The 17,622-nt window shown below is 28.7% G+C and overlaps 2 protein-coding genes across 5 annotated transcripts; one reads left to right on the top strand and one right to left on the bottom strand.

Annotated features, from left to right (window-relative positions):
* Positions 1-4,751: 4,751 nt before the first annotated feature.
* On the top strand, positions 4,752-9,071 carry LOC115725583 (uncharacterized). Of its 3 annotated transcripts, none has more exons than XR_009687516.1 (8): positions 4,752-4,972; positions 5,292-5,388; positions 5,470-5,520; positions 5,614-5,655; positions 5,890-6,009; positions 6,117-6,173; positions 6,620-6,705; positions 8,576-9,071. XR_009687516.1 is itself a non-coding variant. In XM_061114589.1 (7 exons), the coding sequence occupies exons 2-6, from the start codon at positions 5,298-5,300 to the stop codon at positions 6,170-6,172; spliced, it is 360 nt and encodes a 119-aa protein (XP_060970572.1). In that variant the 5' UTR covers positions 4,753-4,972; positions 5,289-5,297; the 3' UTR covers position 6,173; positions 6,620-7,091. The 3 variants fall into 3 exon arrangements, 1 of the variants encoding a protein (XP_060970572.1); XR_009687515.1 differs by having other exon boundaries at positions 4,753-4,972; positions 5,289-5,388; XM_061114589.1 differs by lacking the exon at positions 8,576-9,071 and having other exon boundaries at positions 4,753-4,972; positions 5,289-5,388; positions 6,620-7,091.
* Positions 9,072-10,190: 1,119 nt separating this feature from the next.
* Positions 10,191-15,695, bottom strand: LOC115714960 (uncharacterized). 2 transcript variants are annotated; one of them, XM_030643725.2, is made up of 18 exons: positions 15,214-15,695; positions 14,821-14,891; positions 14,304-14,395; positions 14,167-14,205; positions 13,995-14,054; positions 13,749-13,823; positions 13,584-13,649; positions 13,363-13,405; positions 13,225-13,270; positions 12,574-12,667; positions 12,434-12,486; positions 12,211-12,295; positions 12,014-12,116; positions 11,849-11,941; positions 11,353-11,419; positions 11,186-11,252; positions 10,975-11,028; positions 10,191-10,583 (listed from the first exon to the last, which is right to left on the bottom strand). In XM_030643725.2, the coding sequence occupies exons 2-18, from the start codon at positions 14,882-14,884 to the stop codon at positions 10,434-10,436; spliced, it is 1,251 nt and encodes a 416-aa protein (XP_030499585.2). In that variant the 5' UTR covers positions 14,885-14,891; positions 15,214-15,695; the 3' UTR covers positions 10,191-10,433. The 2 variants fall into 2 exon arrangements, with proteins under 2 accessions (XP_030499585.2, XP_030499586.2); XM_030643726.2 differs by lacking the exons at positions 14,304-14,395; positions 14,821-14,891; positions 15,214-15,695 and having other exon boundaries at positions 13,970-14,054; positions 14,167-14,211.
* Between the last annotated feature and the right edge of the window lie 1,927 nt (positions 15,696-17,622).

Below are 17,622 nucleotides of genomic sequence, written 5' to 3'. Positions count from 1 at the left end.
ACCAAGTTGTGTTTGTGTCGGTTTCGTATCATATATTAGAGGCAGTTATAAAAAAAATTTGAATCAATCTCCTTCAAAAGAAAAAAAAAACAAAAATTGAATCAATCTATGTATGTACTGCCAAAACATTTTTCTTTTTCTTTTTTACGTTGTTTATTAATTACCTTTTAAGTCGTTGATCAAAATTAATTTATTATTATTTCGTCAAACAAAGAAAGAGTTATTTTAGTTTGTGTTATTCCTAAGCAAAATGCTTATAGACCTCGTCATAATTATATTGGTGTGTGTATTATTTAGTAGTACAATAAGCCAAACAAAATTATGACTCATGAGCTTACGTTTTCTATTATTTCATTTCTTGATATTTAAAAATTATATCTTGTCAAACAAAAACTCACGTTTAATCAATGAATAGAGGTAACAAAGTATCAAGTTAATTTTGAATTAACCATATAAATAATTTAATTGAAGTTTTTACCTAATTTTGAATATATATTGACCAGGTTTATATTTATTGGTAAAACAAAGAATTGTATCTAAGGTGTCTAACACTATTTGATGTAATATGTAACACTATTTGATGTAATATGTATGAAGGGTTTAATATAAGATTTAGTTATTAGTCTGAACAAGATTCCTTGTATAAATCCTTTGGTTTGCTATATATTGGCTCATTTAATCACTCTTTTTCTGAGTCTCTCTCTTCGCTTTAGTGCGTACGAAACGGGCTCCTAAATTATACTTATTTCTTCATTTCTAACTTGGCGAGGGAATTTCTCCCAACACCCCTAGCACATGTTTCGAGGGACACATCCCCGAATTTCTTATCGTTCGTGTCTTACATTTGTAGTACACTCACTTGTTTTATATACATTATTTTAAAATAAAATATAATAAAGTTAAATTTATTATTGAGGTCTCATGTAACCCCATAATATAGGGATATGATTTTGTCTCGTTATTGTACTTTCACGGATTGTAATCCGTGATGTACGGCAGCCGTCAGATGAGGGAGTTATTTGATCTGACGGCTGAGATTGATCTAGGGGTAATTAGGGTCAAAAAGTAGAAACGTACCCTGACACTCATTTAATGTACCCTGAGACCCATCTAATGTACCACGGAATACATTCTGTGAAAGTACATTACGGGACAAAATCATATCCCTAATAATATATTTAAACATAAATAATTAAGTTGTGGACAAAATGTGAAAAGGAATTTCTTATGGGGTCTAATTTCCACAAATTCTATAGTGTTGTCCACTCAACAAAATGGGATTTGATATGATTATGATACACCCTATCAAGGGATTATGTTAATTATGTCTTTTCTTTTTCATGAAAAAACTTTCTAATCAACTTTACATTTTGGCTTTATGCATGCATGGACCTTTGCATTTTCAATTCCTCCCAATCTAAAAACATGGTAATTAATTAATAAATTAATTTTAGGTGGTATCTGTTGTGTGTGTCGGGACATAGGGAAAAATACAATTCTACAACATGATAAAGGAGAATATTAATTAGGTTAATTTTAAAAAATAAAAAATTAATTAACAATGACTTTATATATAAAAAAAATTATATAAAAAATCTTGGTGGGGTAGGAGAGCTAATGTACTCCTTTTTAGGCTCTATTTCTTCAATTACAAGAGAAGAGGGTATTATTATCTTAATTTGCAAGAGAGAAAGATTAAGTTAAGAGAATATTAATTGGTATCTCCCTTTTGATGAGGCTTTTTTAATTATTATTCGTACTTTTTATTACCATTAATTTTTTTTTTTGAAAGATATTACCATTAATTAATATTAGCTTTTGATAATGATGCTTACATCGTTTGATTGACTTAATCATTTTTTTAAATGCAAATAAGTTTCACGACAAAATTAACATATAATTAATTATCATTTCCATGCAACGCGTACTAGAAATTTGTATAATTTAATCTGAATTTTATGAATCAAGGGTCTTTGACATATTACCTTACAAAGTTAAATAAAAAAAAATAGCAGTCAAATAATTTACATTAATTTAATTACATAAATGATGCCGCCCCTAGCCTTTTCTTAGTCAATTTTTAAAATTAAAATTTATCTTTTAAATAACGAATAAATTTATAAGAAAATAATCAAGACTTTTTTATTCAAATTAATAAAAAATGGTAATATCTTTTAGATTAAAATTATTTTGAAAAAAAAAAATAGAAGTAATAATATTTTGAAATATATTTTTTATGTAATAAAACTTATATTTATTGTTTCTTCATAAAATTCGTATGGACATTGATAGTTTCAAAGTTAGTTATTGTTTGTTTATAATTATATATATAATGTCATATAATAGAAAAATTAACTAGCATTTTACTATAATGTAATATATATATATATTTATTCTATATAAAGTATGCCTATATAACAGAATTCTTGTTATGAGAAATTCATGGTCACTTTTTATTTATATTAAAAATAAAATAGTTTAATTATGAGAAATTCATGGGTGACTTATTGCTTTAAATAATTCTATTTATTCTCTCCTTAATTTCTCAATTTTTTATTTTTTTTATTAAATTTATAAATATAAATAATAAATTTTCTATTTTCTCTATATAAATTAAAAGAAAAAAAATTAAATATCTAACTTTAAACATTTTCTAATTTTTAAAATACATGTAAATTTAAACCTACATATATTTTTTTGAAAGTTACGATTTCACACCTCCAGGTACTTTCTTTTATATTTCAATGATATTTTATGTAAATTTAAACCTATGTATATTGTTTTCTTTTTTTTTTTGGAAAGTTGCGATTTGATACCGTACCTCCTTTTATATTTCAGTGATATTTTTTGTATACTAAATTTCTGTTACGTTAGTATTGGATCTGATTTATTATTTATGATAATAGTGATGATGGTGTTTTTCTATGCTTTAGTTGATTTTTATTTATAATTTGATCAAAAGATGCATTATAAAGTGAAGAGAGCATGCTATGGTAATGTTCCATTTATCCTATTTACTAATCGAATTTCATTGTCAACGATAGTATTTTTAATGTTCACTATATAGCGACCTTAATTTTTAATTGGTATTGTGAATATTCACTCTATTTTTTTTTTAATTTATATATAAAAATATAAATAGATAGATTCTTAATCTTTCTCTCCCTCATTAAAATTTTTCCATAATTATTTGGAGACATAATTCGACAACTTTGCTGTTATTGATGACTTCAAAGTATTCATGATTTGTTCATTGGCATAAATTATTTGATGTAGATTTTTTTTTTTAATTATAGGCTCTTGAGATTCATGAAATGTGATTAAAAGGCTATTGTAATTTTTTCTTTCTCATTCTCATGTGATACTCTCTATTCTTTATTATATATTTCCTTTCTATATAATTATTTTAGTATTTTTTTTTTCTCAAAAAGATACACATAACACACTTATATTTTTAGTTTTTATTATGGGTGATTTTAATATACAAGCACGACAATCTATATATATAATCTCTTTGTTAAGAGGTGACGTGGCAGCACCAATAACCTTCATTATGTATTATTTTAAATTTTTATTATATAAAATTTGGATCATGTGGTCAATTCATTCTATCTGATATTTTCTTTGATGATCATCCCAAGATCCTTGAAGACCATTACAATACTCAGCATACTCTTGGTAAGAGTCTTTTTTACCATTAAACTCTTTATAATTTTTTTTTTGTAATTTTTTTTTACTTTGTGACTAATAATTTTACTTTTTTATTAAAAAAAATAACTTTCACATTTGTCAATCATTTTTTAATTTTTTATTCTGCATAATAACTAATAAACAAATATATATGTATTAAAAAAATTAATGTACATGCAATTTTTTTTTCACATAAAAGAAATTATTAACTAATATACCAAATAAATAAAAAAAAATTAAACTTAATTATGTTTATCACCCCCTTTCTCCCCTCACATAATTTAAGTAAGTGCTATATCGATTATTGTTTGATTTATTTTATGTATAGAACAAATCTATTAGAAATAGTATTAAAAATGATTACAAGTAAGATACGGCGATCACATCAACTTTAAATACAGTGGTAACGAGATATACGGTGATCATAGTTGTTTTGATATCATATGATGAGTTTTCTATAGATTTATTGCTTTCTTTCTATTAATTTAGATCTCCATTTTGTGTAAGGATTGTTTAGTTTTTAATTTTATTGTTTAATTAATATTTATATAATAATTTAATTACCGCACGCGAAGCGCGGACTGTTTACTAGTATATATATATTTATAGATGATCCATTTCGAAAAATATATATATGATAAATAAATAAATAATTTAAGGTGATGCTACACGCCTACACCCCCCAAAAAAAAATCTAAAACTAAGCTCAAAAGTAATTGAATGTTAAAAAAATTCTAAAAGGAAATATTAGTATTTATTTTTACAATAGAAAATCCTTTAAAAAATTGAAATACACATTTACACTTTGAATAAAATTAAATATTAGTAGAGCAACCACAATAGATTATTAAAAAAATATATATTATTCAATATATATCTTTATATATTAAAAGTGCCTATCTAACGGCAATTCTTGGTTTAACGGGAATTCTTGGTTTAACGATTCTTTTATTTTTTTTAACCCCAAAAATAAATAATTTTTATTTTTTTTAAACGGGTTCTTTTAACGCCGTTAACTTTTTTCTTATAAAAATATATATATAAAAAAAAATTCATCTCAATCGTAGCTTTTTGTGTTTTCATTAGAGGGTTTCGTGAAGACCTTTTGCTCAATCAAGCCTGTATAATTTCTATAAGGCTCTTTGCTTCACGTAATCGCCTTATTGAGATTATCTATATATCTTGGTTTCTCGTCTAAATTCAAGATTTTCGTTCTAACCCTTTTGCCAAAGTCTTCAATGTCATCGTTGAGAATATTTTGATAAAAGATTAGGGATTCTTGGTGAGTATTTTGGTTGAGTTTAGTGCTTAATTTATTTCCCAGTACAGATTTTTGTGTGTTTATTTTTTTTTCCATAACAAATATGTTTTTGCGTAATCAATACAGATTTTTTGTTTTTGTGATTTTTCTGTTGTGATGAAGTTTGTGCGTGTAAAGTGTTTGATTAAATTCCTCACTGAAATGTGTTAGTTTCGTGCTTATTAAGTGTTTGATATAATTCCACAATGACATTTTGAAGTGTTAGTTGTGTTAGTTCTGATCATTTTGAATGCTTACGTTAAGTGACTGAGTCTGACTTTGTTTGGCTATGATGCAGCAGAAGAAGATGAACAATCCTGAGAATGAGAATGATGATCATGGTGAAGTTTTCCTTGATGAGTCTGACATTCTCCAGGAAATTAATGTAGATGATGAAGGTATATCTCTCTCTCTCTATATATATATATAAATTTATCTCTTTTGCATAATTACCTTTGTTAATTTTTTATGCCATGCAGACCTTCCTGATGTGGACGATGAAGAGGGTGCCTCTGAAGCTGAAATGGCTGGTATGCTTACAAATTTAGGAATGTCAAAGTCTATTATTAATGGCTTTGATACCAAGTTGAATTGATTGGTGTATTCTCTTCTTCTTTTTTCAGATGAGCCTGATGATTCTATGCACATATTCACGGGTCATACTGGTAATACATATTACTTTCTTTGCTTCATTTTCATTTGTTAATGAAACTTCATTCCCTTTACGAGTTTCATAATGTCTTTTGTGCAACTTATGATGGGTTTGGTGTGGTTAGTCTTATGGTTTATTCCCATGTTTTTTTTAACTTAGCAATATGTTGAATCTTATGTATCTGAAGATTGTTGGGTATGATTGTGCTGAGCATATTACATAATTTCCTTGACAACTATGTGTGCAGACAAGCTATACTCGGTTGCTTGCAGCCCAACAGATGCCTTGTTAGTAGCAACTGGGGGTGGAGATGACAAAAGTTTTCTTTGGAAGATCGGTCAAGGAGATTGGGCTTTTGAGCTTCAAGGTATGAGCATCAGAAATAGCAATACGCTTTCTGTTCTTTCTTCATTGTTTTACATTTGCGATTAATTTGATTTCATATTGGTTTCATTGTTTTAAACTTATTTGTAGGTCACAAGGATTCTGAGTTTCTTGACATCGTTGAGGCCAGTCGTACTGCTAATTAAAGTAATATACGTATTCATTGTTATTTTTTTTTTTGTTTAAATATGAATTTGAATTAAAGTAATATACGTGTATATTAAATAAATATAAATATACATGTGTTTCCTATTTAAAAGTTATTTGAATGTTATTTAAATTATTGTTATTTTTTTTATTTTTTTTTTAAGAAACTGAATATTTTTAGTTATGCTCATAAATATCATGAAATAAGGAAGCAGTTTTAATTTGAAAATTGTTAATTAAAACTGTAATGCAATTTTTAATTAAAACTGCCGGCTCATCTCTTCTTCTCCTCTCTCCATAGATTTGCTCTCAGGTCTGAATTCCATCTCACTGTAATGCAATTTTTTAATAATCTCACTTTCATATTTATAATGTTTAGATTTAATTAACTAACACTAAAACTCTCTTTCTTTATCATCGTCTTCTCCTCTTCTTTCTCAATCAAGGTCAATCCTGAAGCCTCCACTCCAATTTACTCGCTCCGTGGCCTCGACAACTTCAAGTTCTTCTCATTGTCTTTCTACTGGTACTGGTAAGAGTACTCTGTCTTCATTGTCTTTTTACTTCTCAACACCTTATCGTCTTTTTACTCTATTCTCAAATTTGCTGGATTCTTTCCAATTTCGTTGACTTTATGTTTGCTGGTAATTAAAGTTTATTGCAATTTTTCTAGAATTTTCAATTGCGCGGGTACTGATTTTGCTGCCCTTTTATATTTTAAAGTTATTTGTTTTGTGAAAAAAATAGTAATAATAATAATTTGTTTATATATGTGTAAGTATTTTTGATGGCCAGTCTGCTGAGTTATATTATTGCCTAACTCACTGAGTGTGTCATTGCCTTTTATAAGAGAAAATTAAAAAAAAAAACACACAACTGAGACTCGGTCTTTCTGTGTTGGGGTAAAATTAGTACAAATATTAAAAAAAAAAAAAGTAAACATAATAAATTTTGAAAGAAAGAGTAAACATTAATAGATATATAGTGTAATTTCCTTTTATAATTCTCGTTTTATATTCGACCCACCAGTGCTGACCTCAATGGTTTGTTTCAATTAGTTTACTATGAATCTATGATAATCCTTTTTCCCTGATATTGTTTTGTAATTCAATAAAAAGAATCACAGTACATACCTATCTATTTCTAACAAAGTTTTTGTTTCGCCATTTACCTTAAAAACTCCTCAGATAAATTAAATTTTGTAAACAATAATTATACAGTAAAATATTCTCTATTCAAATTAAGTATTTACGATTTTATAATTTATTTATTAAACGAAATCATTACAGCCAAAAAGTATGAATGAAATTATGTTTAAAACCTCCATTATTAATATGGTTATAATAAATGAGCAAGGAACCAAAACATTATAACAATATAAAATATAATTATCCGTACTCTATTAAATCGTGTTTGCTTTCTTGTTTTAAATTCTGCTCCATTGTTTTGTTTCTTCTTTCTAATTCATGCTTCGGTCAGTTTCTCGTTTTAAATTCTGAGCACTAGAGTTAGATCCAAACAAAGGCGGTTAAAGTGGGGTTGTTGTTGGTTGTAGCTGTCTTTATGTTAATTTGTTTTCTGGTTGTTTTTGTTTTATGGTTGATCCTAAATTTAAGTTTTTGATATGGTGGGAATTTTTGTTTTTTTGTATTGGAACTTTTTTTGTTAAGTGAAAAAACAGATGAGACCTCCATTTTTTTTCTGCTTTTTTTCCTTTTTTTGGTGAGACTACTTGACGAAGATATAGTGGGTATTTATTTATTCGTAAGAGAAAGGGAGAGAGAGAGAGTGAAAGAAACTGAGTGGTTAGAGAAACAGAGAGGGAATTAATATAATAAAGAGAATTATGAGTCTAATTTTATTGGTCCATTAATTTTTTCAGCAATGTATTATGTATATGTACGACTATATAAGAAAACGACAACATGATATTAGAAGATAGAGTGAGACGAAAAGAGGAGGAGAAGAAGAAGAACAATGTGTGTGATTGTGTTTGGATAATGGATATCCTATGGCTACTTCTTGACAAAAAATTATAGTCAAGGATCGTATAGGACAAATTGCAGACAATAACGTGTGAATTTGAAATAATTGTTGCGTTTATAAACACCAAGAAAAGGACGAGACTTACCGTATTTGATATCCATTTAGATATAATAATAGAATATTGTCTCTTATGTTGTTTGCCATTTTTTATTAAGAGTGTTATATCATGGCTGTGTAATAGGAAGAAGTCATGTATTAGCAATCATATAATTTGAGATTGACAATTATCTTTTCTTAGTATTGGGACAACCACACTATTTTCCCTTTACAATGAAAGGCATCTATCATAACCATTCAGCTCAATTCTTTTAGTTTCCATATAGTTCAACTTATCTATAATGTAATTTTATTTACAGGGAAGAAGAAGGAAAGCCAATTACATCACCAAGTCACAGGGTGTCAAACATTTTCAAGTCAATTTACCTATTTTCAGGTCAGTATATTATTCTCAAATTCACTGATGTTGTGTCATGTCTTTTGAGCATTTATGTTGGAATTTGTATAAGTTATGTGTTCATTGTATAAGTTGTTTGTCCAAAAAACTACAAGGCAATTATCAGCCAAAAAATGGAGAATTCAGTTGTACGTAGATTCAAACCGAACAATGAGTTCAAAGTACAATCAGTTCACCATTCAAGCAGTTGAACCAATGGAAGATTAGGCAGAAGTTGCCATTTTTCTTTTACAGTAATTTTATTTTATTTAGTGTTAAGACTTTTCTTGGTGCCGAGCTTCTTTCACTTTCTATTGACTTGTTATCTACGGATTTACATGGAGTATCGTATGCAAGTATTTCATGTACCCAATTTTCTAGAAGTAAATAATAAGTATCATTTTATTTTGATTTATATATACCTAATTATATTTTACCAACCAATTATAATAGCACAAATATTAATTTGCTAAAACAAATCATTCGTATAATCATACCTTCACATACAATCTAAATAAGAAGGAAAAAAAAAAGTAAACTTCACCTAAAACTAGCATTTACGTGACTCGGCACGTAACTCCTACCTAGTGTATATATAAAAATTTGTCAAAAGAACACTTTATTTGATTTTCTTTTTTCCTTTTTTACATATATTATCAATGAACGCATCAGTGTATATTTTTATTACAATAATATTTCTTCTCTTGGGTGAGAATTGTAAAATAAAAAAACGTGAAACCTCGTTAATAGATATAATGAAGCCATTTGGGGTTAGTTTAGTACACTGCATTACATTGTTTTATATTATATTAAATTGTATATATATAGGTATATAAATATATAATATTTTATAAATTAAAATTTAATATAGTATTATATAAAATGGATATATATATAACTTAATGTAATATAATATGGACATACCAAATGAGCTTTTAGAGTGCATAAAATTTGGGGCCGGCCTTAAACTAAAGCCACATAATTATATGTGAATTTTAAAATAATTTGTTAAAAATTTACGTGGTGCAGAATTAATTGAATTTCTGAGTAAATTTGTTTTGTAAATTCAAAGACTTCATATCCTTCCCTTCCAATAAAAAATCACCACAAATTTAGAGTACAATACAAGTCGCTCAAAAACCCTATAATGAAGCATCTATAATACAGTAGAACCTCTATTCAAGAATACTCTATTCAAGAATAACCTCTAATTTGTTATAAAAAAATGAAGTCCCAATTTGGGCCAATTATAAATAAGAATAACCTCTATATTATAATTAGTTATACATTTTTTAAGTCTCGTATTAATAAAATATACCTATATAAGAATAATTATATCTTAAAAAAATATATACATATATTTTATAAATTTACTTATGTAGAATTAATAATTTTTTTTCAAATTATAGTACATATATAAATATTATATGTACTCGAAAATAATTTTAATATAATATAGTATTAAGAATTGTTTATTGGTATTTTTGTTACATTGATATTTTTTGATATTTTGATTTTTTTTTTCAAGTGTAACTCTATTTAGTTATAACCTCTCAATTAGAATATTATTTTCTTGGTCCCAAGTGTATTCTTGGATAGAGGTTCTACTGTATATATATTTTTAAATAGAAAACCTTTGGTGAAAATTTTGAGTTCAAATGAGCTAGGCTATGCAACAAAGGCTACAACTACAAGAACTACTCAAATGAGTTTAGATATTACATAAAGGAACAGAATAAGGTTGTTGAAAGTTGAATCATTTTCTTATTGAGTAGTTTAGTTTAAATTGCACCGTATTTCCTTTCGGTTTGTCTTCTCGTTCCTTGTTGGGCAGCGGCGGGGACAGGAGGACGTTCCCATGAAGCTTCACTAGCATAAGCGTTATTCAAATCTTCCGTTCGGGTGTAACCTTGCCCTACTCCTCCACTCACCTATTTTCACACCAACAAAAAAAATTACCTTTGTTGAAATAATCTAAGCTTTGATTTTGTAAGCTAGTCAAAATCTTTGAAATTGGATCTACCAGGGTGACAAAGGTTGACCCCTAATAAATTGTGTAATAAAATACTATATATTATCACATAACGAACTTGAATGATCTTTCATTCAATCATTCATTCTAATTCTCTGCAATAATAATACCCCTTTTTTTTGTTGCCAAAATTTGGTAACCTACTTTAGTATTATTGATTATATTCTGAGATTTAGGCACATTATTGGTTATCCTATTCAAGAACAAAATCAGTAATACCAACTATGCTAAAATCTCAGACAAGTGAGACCATAAAATTTCCTTATTATAATATGGTGAAGTATGCTAACCGTTTCTAAACAGGCAGATAGAATTGTCATGCCTGGCAATGCATCAGTTCCACGCTGCATATGATTATTAAAAGAAAAAAAAAGTTTATTGGTTAAATTGCAAATGAACATAAAAGGGTCTGAACCCAAAACACTGACCACATTCCACAGAAGAATAAAATAAATGAAGCTTTTTACAAAGGGAATAAAGAAGTAAAAGATAAGGGCTTACCTGGTGTTGAACTCGAGCCTTATAAATAAACCCTCCACAACAGAACAGAGTTGATAAGACTATGAATCTGCCACAAGCCGTTCAAAACAGAAATATCAGCATGCATTAACTGTTTTAGTATAAACTATTTGATGAACTTTTATTTTTTAATATAAAATTGGCCATACATGCAGGATAAAATTCCAAATGTAGCCCATCCTCTTGTAGCATCTCCAGCTTGATCCTGCCTGAATTCTGTAAAAATTTGAACAAACCGATAAAGTATCATCTGGGGAATGGAGCTAAGTTGAAGTAAAATATGAAAATGGTTTTTGATATAATAGCATATAATTGATAATTCTACTGCCACTAAGCTGACAATTTATTTTTCATTCCCAATTGTCCGCCTTCTTCATTCAAAGCAATTAAAGAACAATATAATTGTGCAAATGGCAGTAGTGATTAATTCCAGTATTGTAAAGGATGCTCCAACAATAAAAACTGGCTGTGGTAGTATAGAAAAAAAGGACTAATTTATTGTATCTATAGGCTCTGTCAGTATACTAAAATCGGTACTTTCTCTTCATGTTTACACAATTTGAACTGCTGCTAATACTTTGCTATGAATTAGAAGACTGTAAAGCTTATTGAGAGCAGTTTTTTTCACAATGAATGCGAACATACCACACATTTTAGTAAGAACGAACTGCACAGGTTCATAACCCTCAACCAGGATAGTGACATTAACTTTGTATGGACTATCACGAGCCTTCTCACCTGATAATTTAAAAGTCAGAACTATATTGAATATTAATGAATATAGATAGCACAGAAGGAACTGAACCCTACATCTCCAATCTATAGCCAACACTGTGGGTGACAAAGTTGTGGGAGGTTTTCCAGAAGCTCCTGAGCCTGATAATCTGACCTCAAGGCCATTGTCAGGGAAAACCTGATTATTGTTATTTGAACAGAGATTAAATATAAACATATCATTCAATTGCTAATTTTTTTTTTCAAATACTAGCTTATGGGAACCAAACTACCTTGACAATAGGTTTCTGCACCAAAGTTGATTGGGAAGCAATTGCAGTCATGTATAGGGAAACATGAGCCTGTTCAGTTGCGAAGCTGCATAATTCAGGAAGTGTTGGAAGTAAATTTAATGAATGTGAAGCATAATAATTCACCATTATTCCATTAACTGAGACAGAAACAATGATGAGAACGGTGCAGAAAGCAAATCAATCCACGGTACAGTTTTCATACCCGAACTCGTGGTGAGACTCTTCAAAACCCAGTTGAGTCATGCCATCATTGACCTACATGTTCATAAAATGTAATCTTTTGTCATATTTTCTTTCCTGATAAGCAAAATACATATCTGATTTAATGAAACATATCCTCACAATTTCCCATGTTCGTGGATGGAAGCCAACTGTGAAGCCTTTAAATACTCGTGGACCTGGTTCCCCACATGGAATGGCAAGATCAAGTAAAACTCTGAGAGGTTATGAACAATAAAATTTCATTAGATCAATACATTTAAAACATATCACATGTATCACTCTTACTGGCATATTTTCCAGAAGAACATTTTTTCTGAGCATTACTTTGTTTCTCAAAGCTAATTGAGAGAAACTACGAATGAATTTCTTCAGTTGAAATCTAGTTTTATTAGGAGTTTTATAGAAGATGGCTTGGCATTATACTAGTACATACACATTTTCTATTTTCCCCTACATCTCTGCTAGCTATAATATTGGTTGATATGACCTACATACTTTATTTGGCAAAAGTATTGCTACTCTTATGGCTTCAGAATAAGATCTTTTTTTTTTTCATAAGCTAGGAATCCTAGGTTCTATAAAAAGGTCTTCAAAATTCAATAAGGTCTTTTTATTCTTTTACCCAAACACTCTCAGAAGTGTATTTTTTTTAATTATATAAGCTAAAAACAGCTTATTTTAAGCTTTCTCGAACAGAGATGCATTCTCGTTATATGTTCATTTTAAGAGGTCTTTCAAATAAAAATGAAAATCAAGGCATTCTGAGTAAACCTGCAAGTAGATTCATAAGAGATATTGCAGATGCATCCAGGTAAACCTGAAAACATGATATATAGTAAAAATCAGTGACAAATCATGGATAAAGAGACAATGCAAACCGGATAGTAGTAAATAAATAAGCTCACAAACCTTCACATTTTCCATTTGGACAAGCCCCGCATATGACATTTACCTGAAATAATGCAAATTACAAACTAGTGAGCTGAGAGCACAGAATACTGGGAAAACAATATCTTTAAAAAATAAAAAACTGAACAATGTTCTCATATCATCCCCAACTCCCTTCTTTTGAGTGCGAGTAGGGTGAGAGTGGGGAAGACTGCATAGAGGGTCTTTGACAAGAAACCAACCTGTGCTGTTCGTCCCATCTTATCAAAACTGTCCTCGCACTGTCTCAGGTCTCCATTGTAAAAGCCCTACAAAGTTGAGAAACTGAGACAGCTAAGACAATCAGGTTTTCAGATTATATAAAAGAATCTCCTGAATAGTACGATTCAGAAACAAAAAGATCTCACTTGAACAAAGTCAACATGTCCTGCCCCAGCAACAAAATAGTTAAACTTATCAAAGCGACCAAAATCCACGTATCCCTGCATGATTATGATAAATGATAAAAAAGAAAGAAGTGTTCACAGAACTGAAATTCAACGAGGTGTGCATGTAACAACATTGTTCTTAGATTAAATAAATTATTACATAATCTCATATAAAGAAGGGAAAAAAAACAAGAAAGTACATGAGAACATGGTGACATTGACTACCGTTTGTGATCTAGTTTCCACATCTTTGCAAAATCGAACTACCAAGTCTGAGCCATGTCCCTATCAAGACAAACTCTTATGTCAGCATTATAACATAAGTCATCTGCACATATCAAATCTCACACTGAATTTTCATTATCATAAAATGGTTTTATTTATTTAAGAAGATTACCTCTGCATCATATTCAAAAGGATGTCCAATCCAACTTGTCTGAATTGCAGTTAAGGAAATTAATTTTAACAAGAAAAAAGTCCATTGAAGGCTAATGTTTTCTAATTCATAACTAGTATTAATCACAAAAAGGATACAAAATCCACAACTCGACTAGAGTTGTTGATAACGTAGCAATTGGAACTCGGAATCACAACCGATGCAGCTCTGAACGCCTGTGATATAATAGCTGAACAATAATGCAGGAAAAAAGAGCTTAATACACATAACAAATATATAAGGAAAATTATATGGTGCACCCTAAAAGAGATGTACTCATGCAGCCCTATCTGTTTCGTCATAATTCAATTTTTTTTCATAGTTGTGTCTGATAGTAATTTGAGAAATTTAGAAAAATTTAACATGCCGAAGACAAAATTCAGTCTTAGTAAAATTTAGCAGGATGGGTTTATAAAAAAAAAAAATAACAGGATGTTCTAATAACTATAATGTATACGACCATATGAAATGAAAAAAAAAATTGGACTAAAAATTTTCATCATGTCGAAACAGTAAGGGATGCATAGATGCACTATTTTTTTAGAGTGCATTGTAGAAGCACCCAATATATAATTTACATAAAAATTAGAAGAAAAAAAGGGGGCGAAATTATACCTGTAATTATCACAAACCAGGAATGTAAAGAATGAGAGCTCAAACAGCATTTAAGCCTCTGCATTTGATTCCTATGTATCAATTGTAAAAGAAGACAATTCTTCAGCAATATTCCCCCATTATTTAAGCAAAAATTGAACAAAAAAGACCGCAATTGATTGGTTTTCGGATCTAAAGTAAAAGACAAAAGCTGAAATCCAAATTAGAATATTACAAATTTATAACAAATCCCAGCATAAACAAATAATCATATCTATGCTTTGGGGAACAAAAATTGACTTCACTTACAAAAGTCTAAGCTCAGTACTACATTTCTATACATACATACATACATACATGTAATAGATTAATCAAAAGATATGGTGGAAATGAAAAATAAAGAGAAGCTGTAACCTGGTAAGGATGACGGAGAGAGAAGCGGCGAAGTGAGTTGGGCGGAGGAAAACCCAACTGGAACAGCTTTAGGTTCTCTGTGTGATTTTGAGATAGAAACGTGATTACTGATTTTTGAAGAAGAAGAAGAAGAAGAAGACCAAATCGAACAGACACGAGTAATTGAAAAAGCGTAATTCACATGAAAATTTTATGAGTGTTGTGCCTTATTTGCATTTTGGACCCTAACTACTAAATTTTGACAAATAGAGACTTAAAGTTTTTTTTTTTTTTACATAGTGATTAGAATCACCTATGAATTTACAATATAAAAATATGCAATTAGCGCAAAACTCTCATCGAACTAGAATAGCTCATCGTCTAATCAAAAATTATGTTTTGTTGAAGTTTTAGGACTTTGGGAAGATTAAAATGTTATCATTAATGGCCTGAAAATTGGTGGTTTTACAGAAATCCTCAGAGAGAGTTGTCCTCATCATTCCTGAATAGTGAATTCTTTAAGCAAAGTCACTTCTTTTTCATACTAACTTATTTGACTGTCATTTTGTGACAATAATAAACATCTTCATCATGACTTGTGTCACCACACTTGAAACAAGACAGAGCTATTACTCAAAACAGTAAAATAAAGCACTGTTGTTAGTGGGAAACTATTAATGCCTCCCTTTCTAGAAAAAGTGTGATGTGAGTTTTGGTAATAAGGATATATTGGACACTCATATATCTTACTCTTTTCATTAAGGGCTCGTTTGGAACGCGGTATTAGGTCGTATTGTATTGTATTGTATTGTATTATATTGAATTGTATTTTATGCAATATTTTTATGTAAAACTATATGTGGTATTAACTTTTATGAACACCTAAATATATAATATTTTAGTATAAATTAAAGTTTAACATAGTATTATATAAAAATATGATATATAATCCAATTCAATATAATACAATACAATACAATACGACCTAATACAGCGTTCCAAACGAGCCCTAATACTTCTCTTTCTCTATATCCTTATTTGCAAATTTTATATTTTCTAAAGAATAACTTAGAGAAATTTTATATTTTCTAGAGAATAACTTAGAGAAATTTTATATTTTGTAAAGAATAACTTTGTAACCACTCTTTTACAATTATAATAAAAAAAACATTAAGGATGATGGCAAGTATTCTTAGGATGATGCAAATTAGCTTCAACAATATTTAAGAGCCCTCCCAATAATTTTTTTACTTTATTTTTTAAAATAAATTATCAAAATTCTACTTTATTTATTTTATCTTAAATTTTTACATCACAACACATATTAATTTTTCTATTTTTTCTCTACATCATTTAAACAAATAATAAAAAAATAATTTTACCTCAATGAATAGTTGTTTTTATATTTAGCTAAACACTATTTATTGAGACATGTCCGTCTTAAGCCAATTGAGAGTCTTAAGCCAAAAAAATCTAATTCAGGTTTTTTTATATGAAAATATTTATAAATTTTTTTTTTTGTATATATACTATATAGTGAGAAAAATCTAAAATATAGTATTTTAAAAATATAATTGAACTTTTTTTTTTAATAAAATATTAAATAAGTTAAGTATTTGTTTTAGAAAATCATTATAATTTTTTTTAAATAAATAATAGTAAAATTACAAAATATAGTATTTTAAAAAAATAAATTTAGAGTCTTTTTGTTAAATGATTTTTTTGGGCCTGAGTGAGGGGCTTCATCGTGGCCAAGGCCGGCCTTGAGTATAGGCGGGTTAGGCCTGTGCTTAGGGCCCACCTAGCTCAGGGGCCTAAAAAAATTTATCCCCTTTTAAAATTATACATTTTTTTATCAATTTTGAAAAATACCATATTTTTTTTTCTAAATGAGGGCCCAAAAATATTTTTTTCCTATGACCCACTAAATTTCAGAGTCGGCCCTAATCGTGGCCCTTACTATTTCTACCCTTGAGCCAACCCTGCATTGAGGTAAAAAATATGTAAAATAATTAAGCTTTAACTTATTTATTGGAAGCTTAATTTTATCACTTTTTTTTTTCTTGAGTTATTTTATCTCATTGTGTACTCACAAGTCACAAATCACAAAAATAAAATAATCAATTTACAGGAATGAACCTCTTTTGGATTCATTACCCCATCAAAACTTCACTGTTAATATTATTTATTATTTTTTTTTTTTTGTTATTATTAGTAATAGTCAAATTTTATACCAATTTAGTGTGTTGAAAATCAATAAGAAATGACTTATATTAAATGGGGTAGATACCATTTTGGACCCTATATTTTACAAAAGTTATAGATTGGACCTTCAGTTTTGTTAAATGACAAAATAGACCCTGTATTTTCTAAAATGGTAAAAATAGGACCCTAAACTTAATTTTTGACAACTTTTTTTTAATACAACCA

This window comes from Cannabis sativa, chromosome 4 (assembly GCF_029168945.1).
Source record: "Cannabis sativa cultivar Pink pepper isolate KNU-18-1 chromosome 4, ASM2916894v1, whole genome shotgun sequence".
In the NCBI taxonomy this organism is placed as follows: Eukaryota; Viridiplantae; Streptophyta; class Magnoliopsida; order Rosales; family Cannabaceae; genus Cannabis; species Cannabis sativa.
This window is presented reverse-complemented; position numbering and strand designations above follow the sequence as displayed.

Excerpts from the sequence above, each read along its gene's own strand:
- LOC115725583 (XM_061114589.1), top strand. The coding sequence starts at position 5,298 with ATGAACAATCCTGAGAATGAGAATGATGATCATGGTGAAGTTTTCCTT. Across the intron at positions 5,389-5,469 it reads AATTAATGTAGATGATGAAG|ACCTTCCTGATGTGGACGAT; the intron begins GTATATCTCTCT and ends TATGCCATGCAG. Across the intron at positions 6,010-6,116 it reads TTGGGCTTTTGAGCTTCAAG|GTCACAAGGATTCTGAGTTT; the intron begins GTATGAGCATCA and ends ACTTATTTGTAG.
- LOC115714960 (XM_030643725.2), bottom strand. The coding sequence starts at position 14,884 with ATGCAGAGGCTTAAATGCTGTTTGAGCTCTCATTCTTTACATTCCTGG. Across the intron at positions 14,396-14,820 it reads CTGGTTTGTGATAATTACAG|CTATTATATCACAGGCGTTC; the intron begins GTATAATTTCGC and ends ATTATTGTTCAG. Across the intron at positions 12,296-12,433 it reads GAGTCTCACCACGAGTTCGG|CTTCGCAACTGAACAGGCTC; the intron begins GTATGAAAACTG and ends TGAATTATGCAG.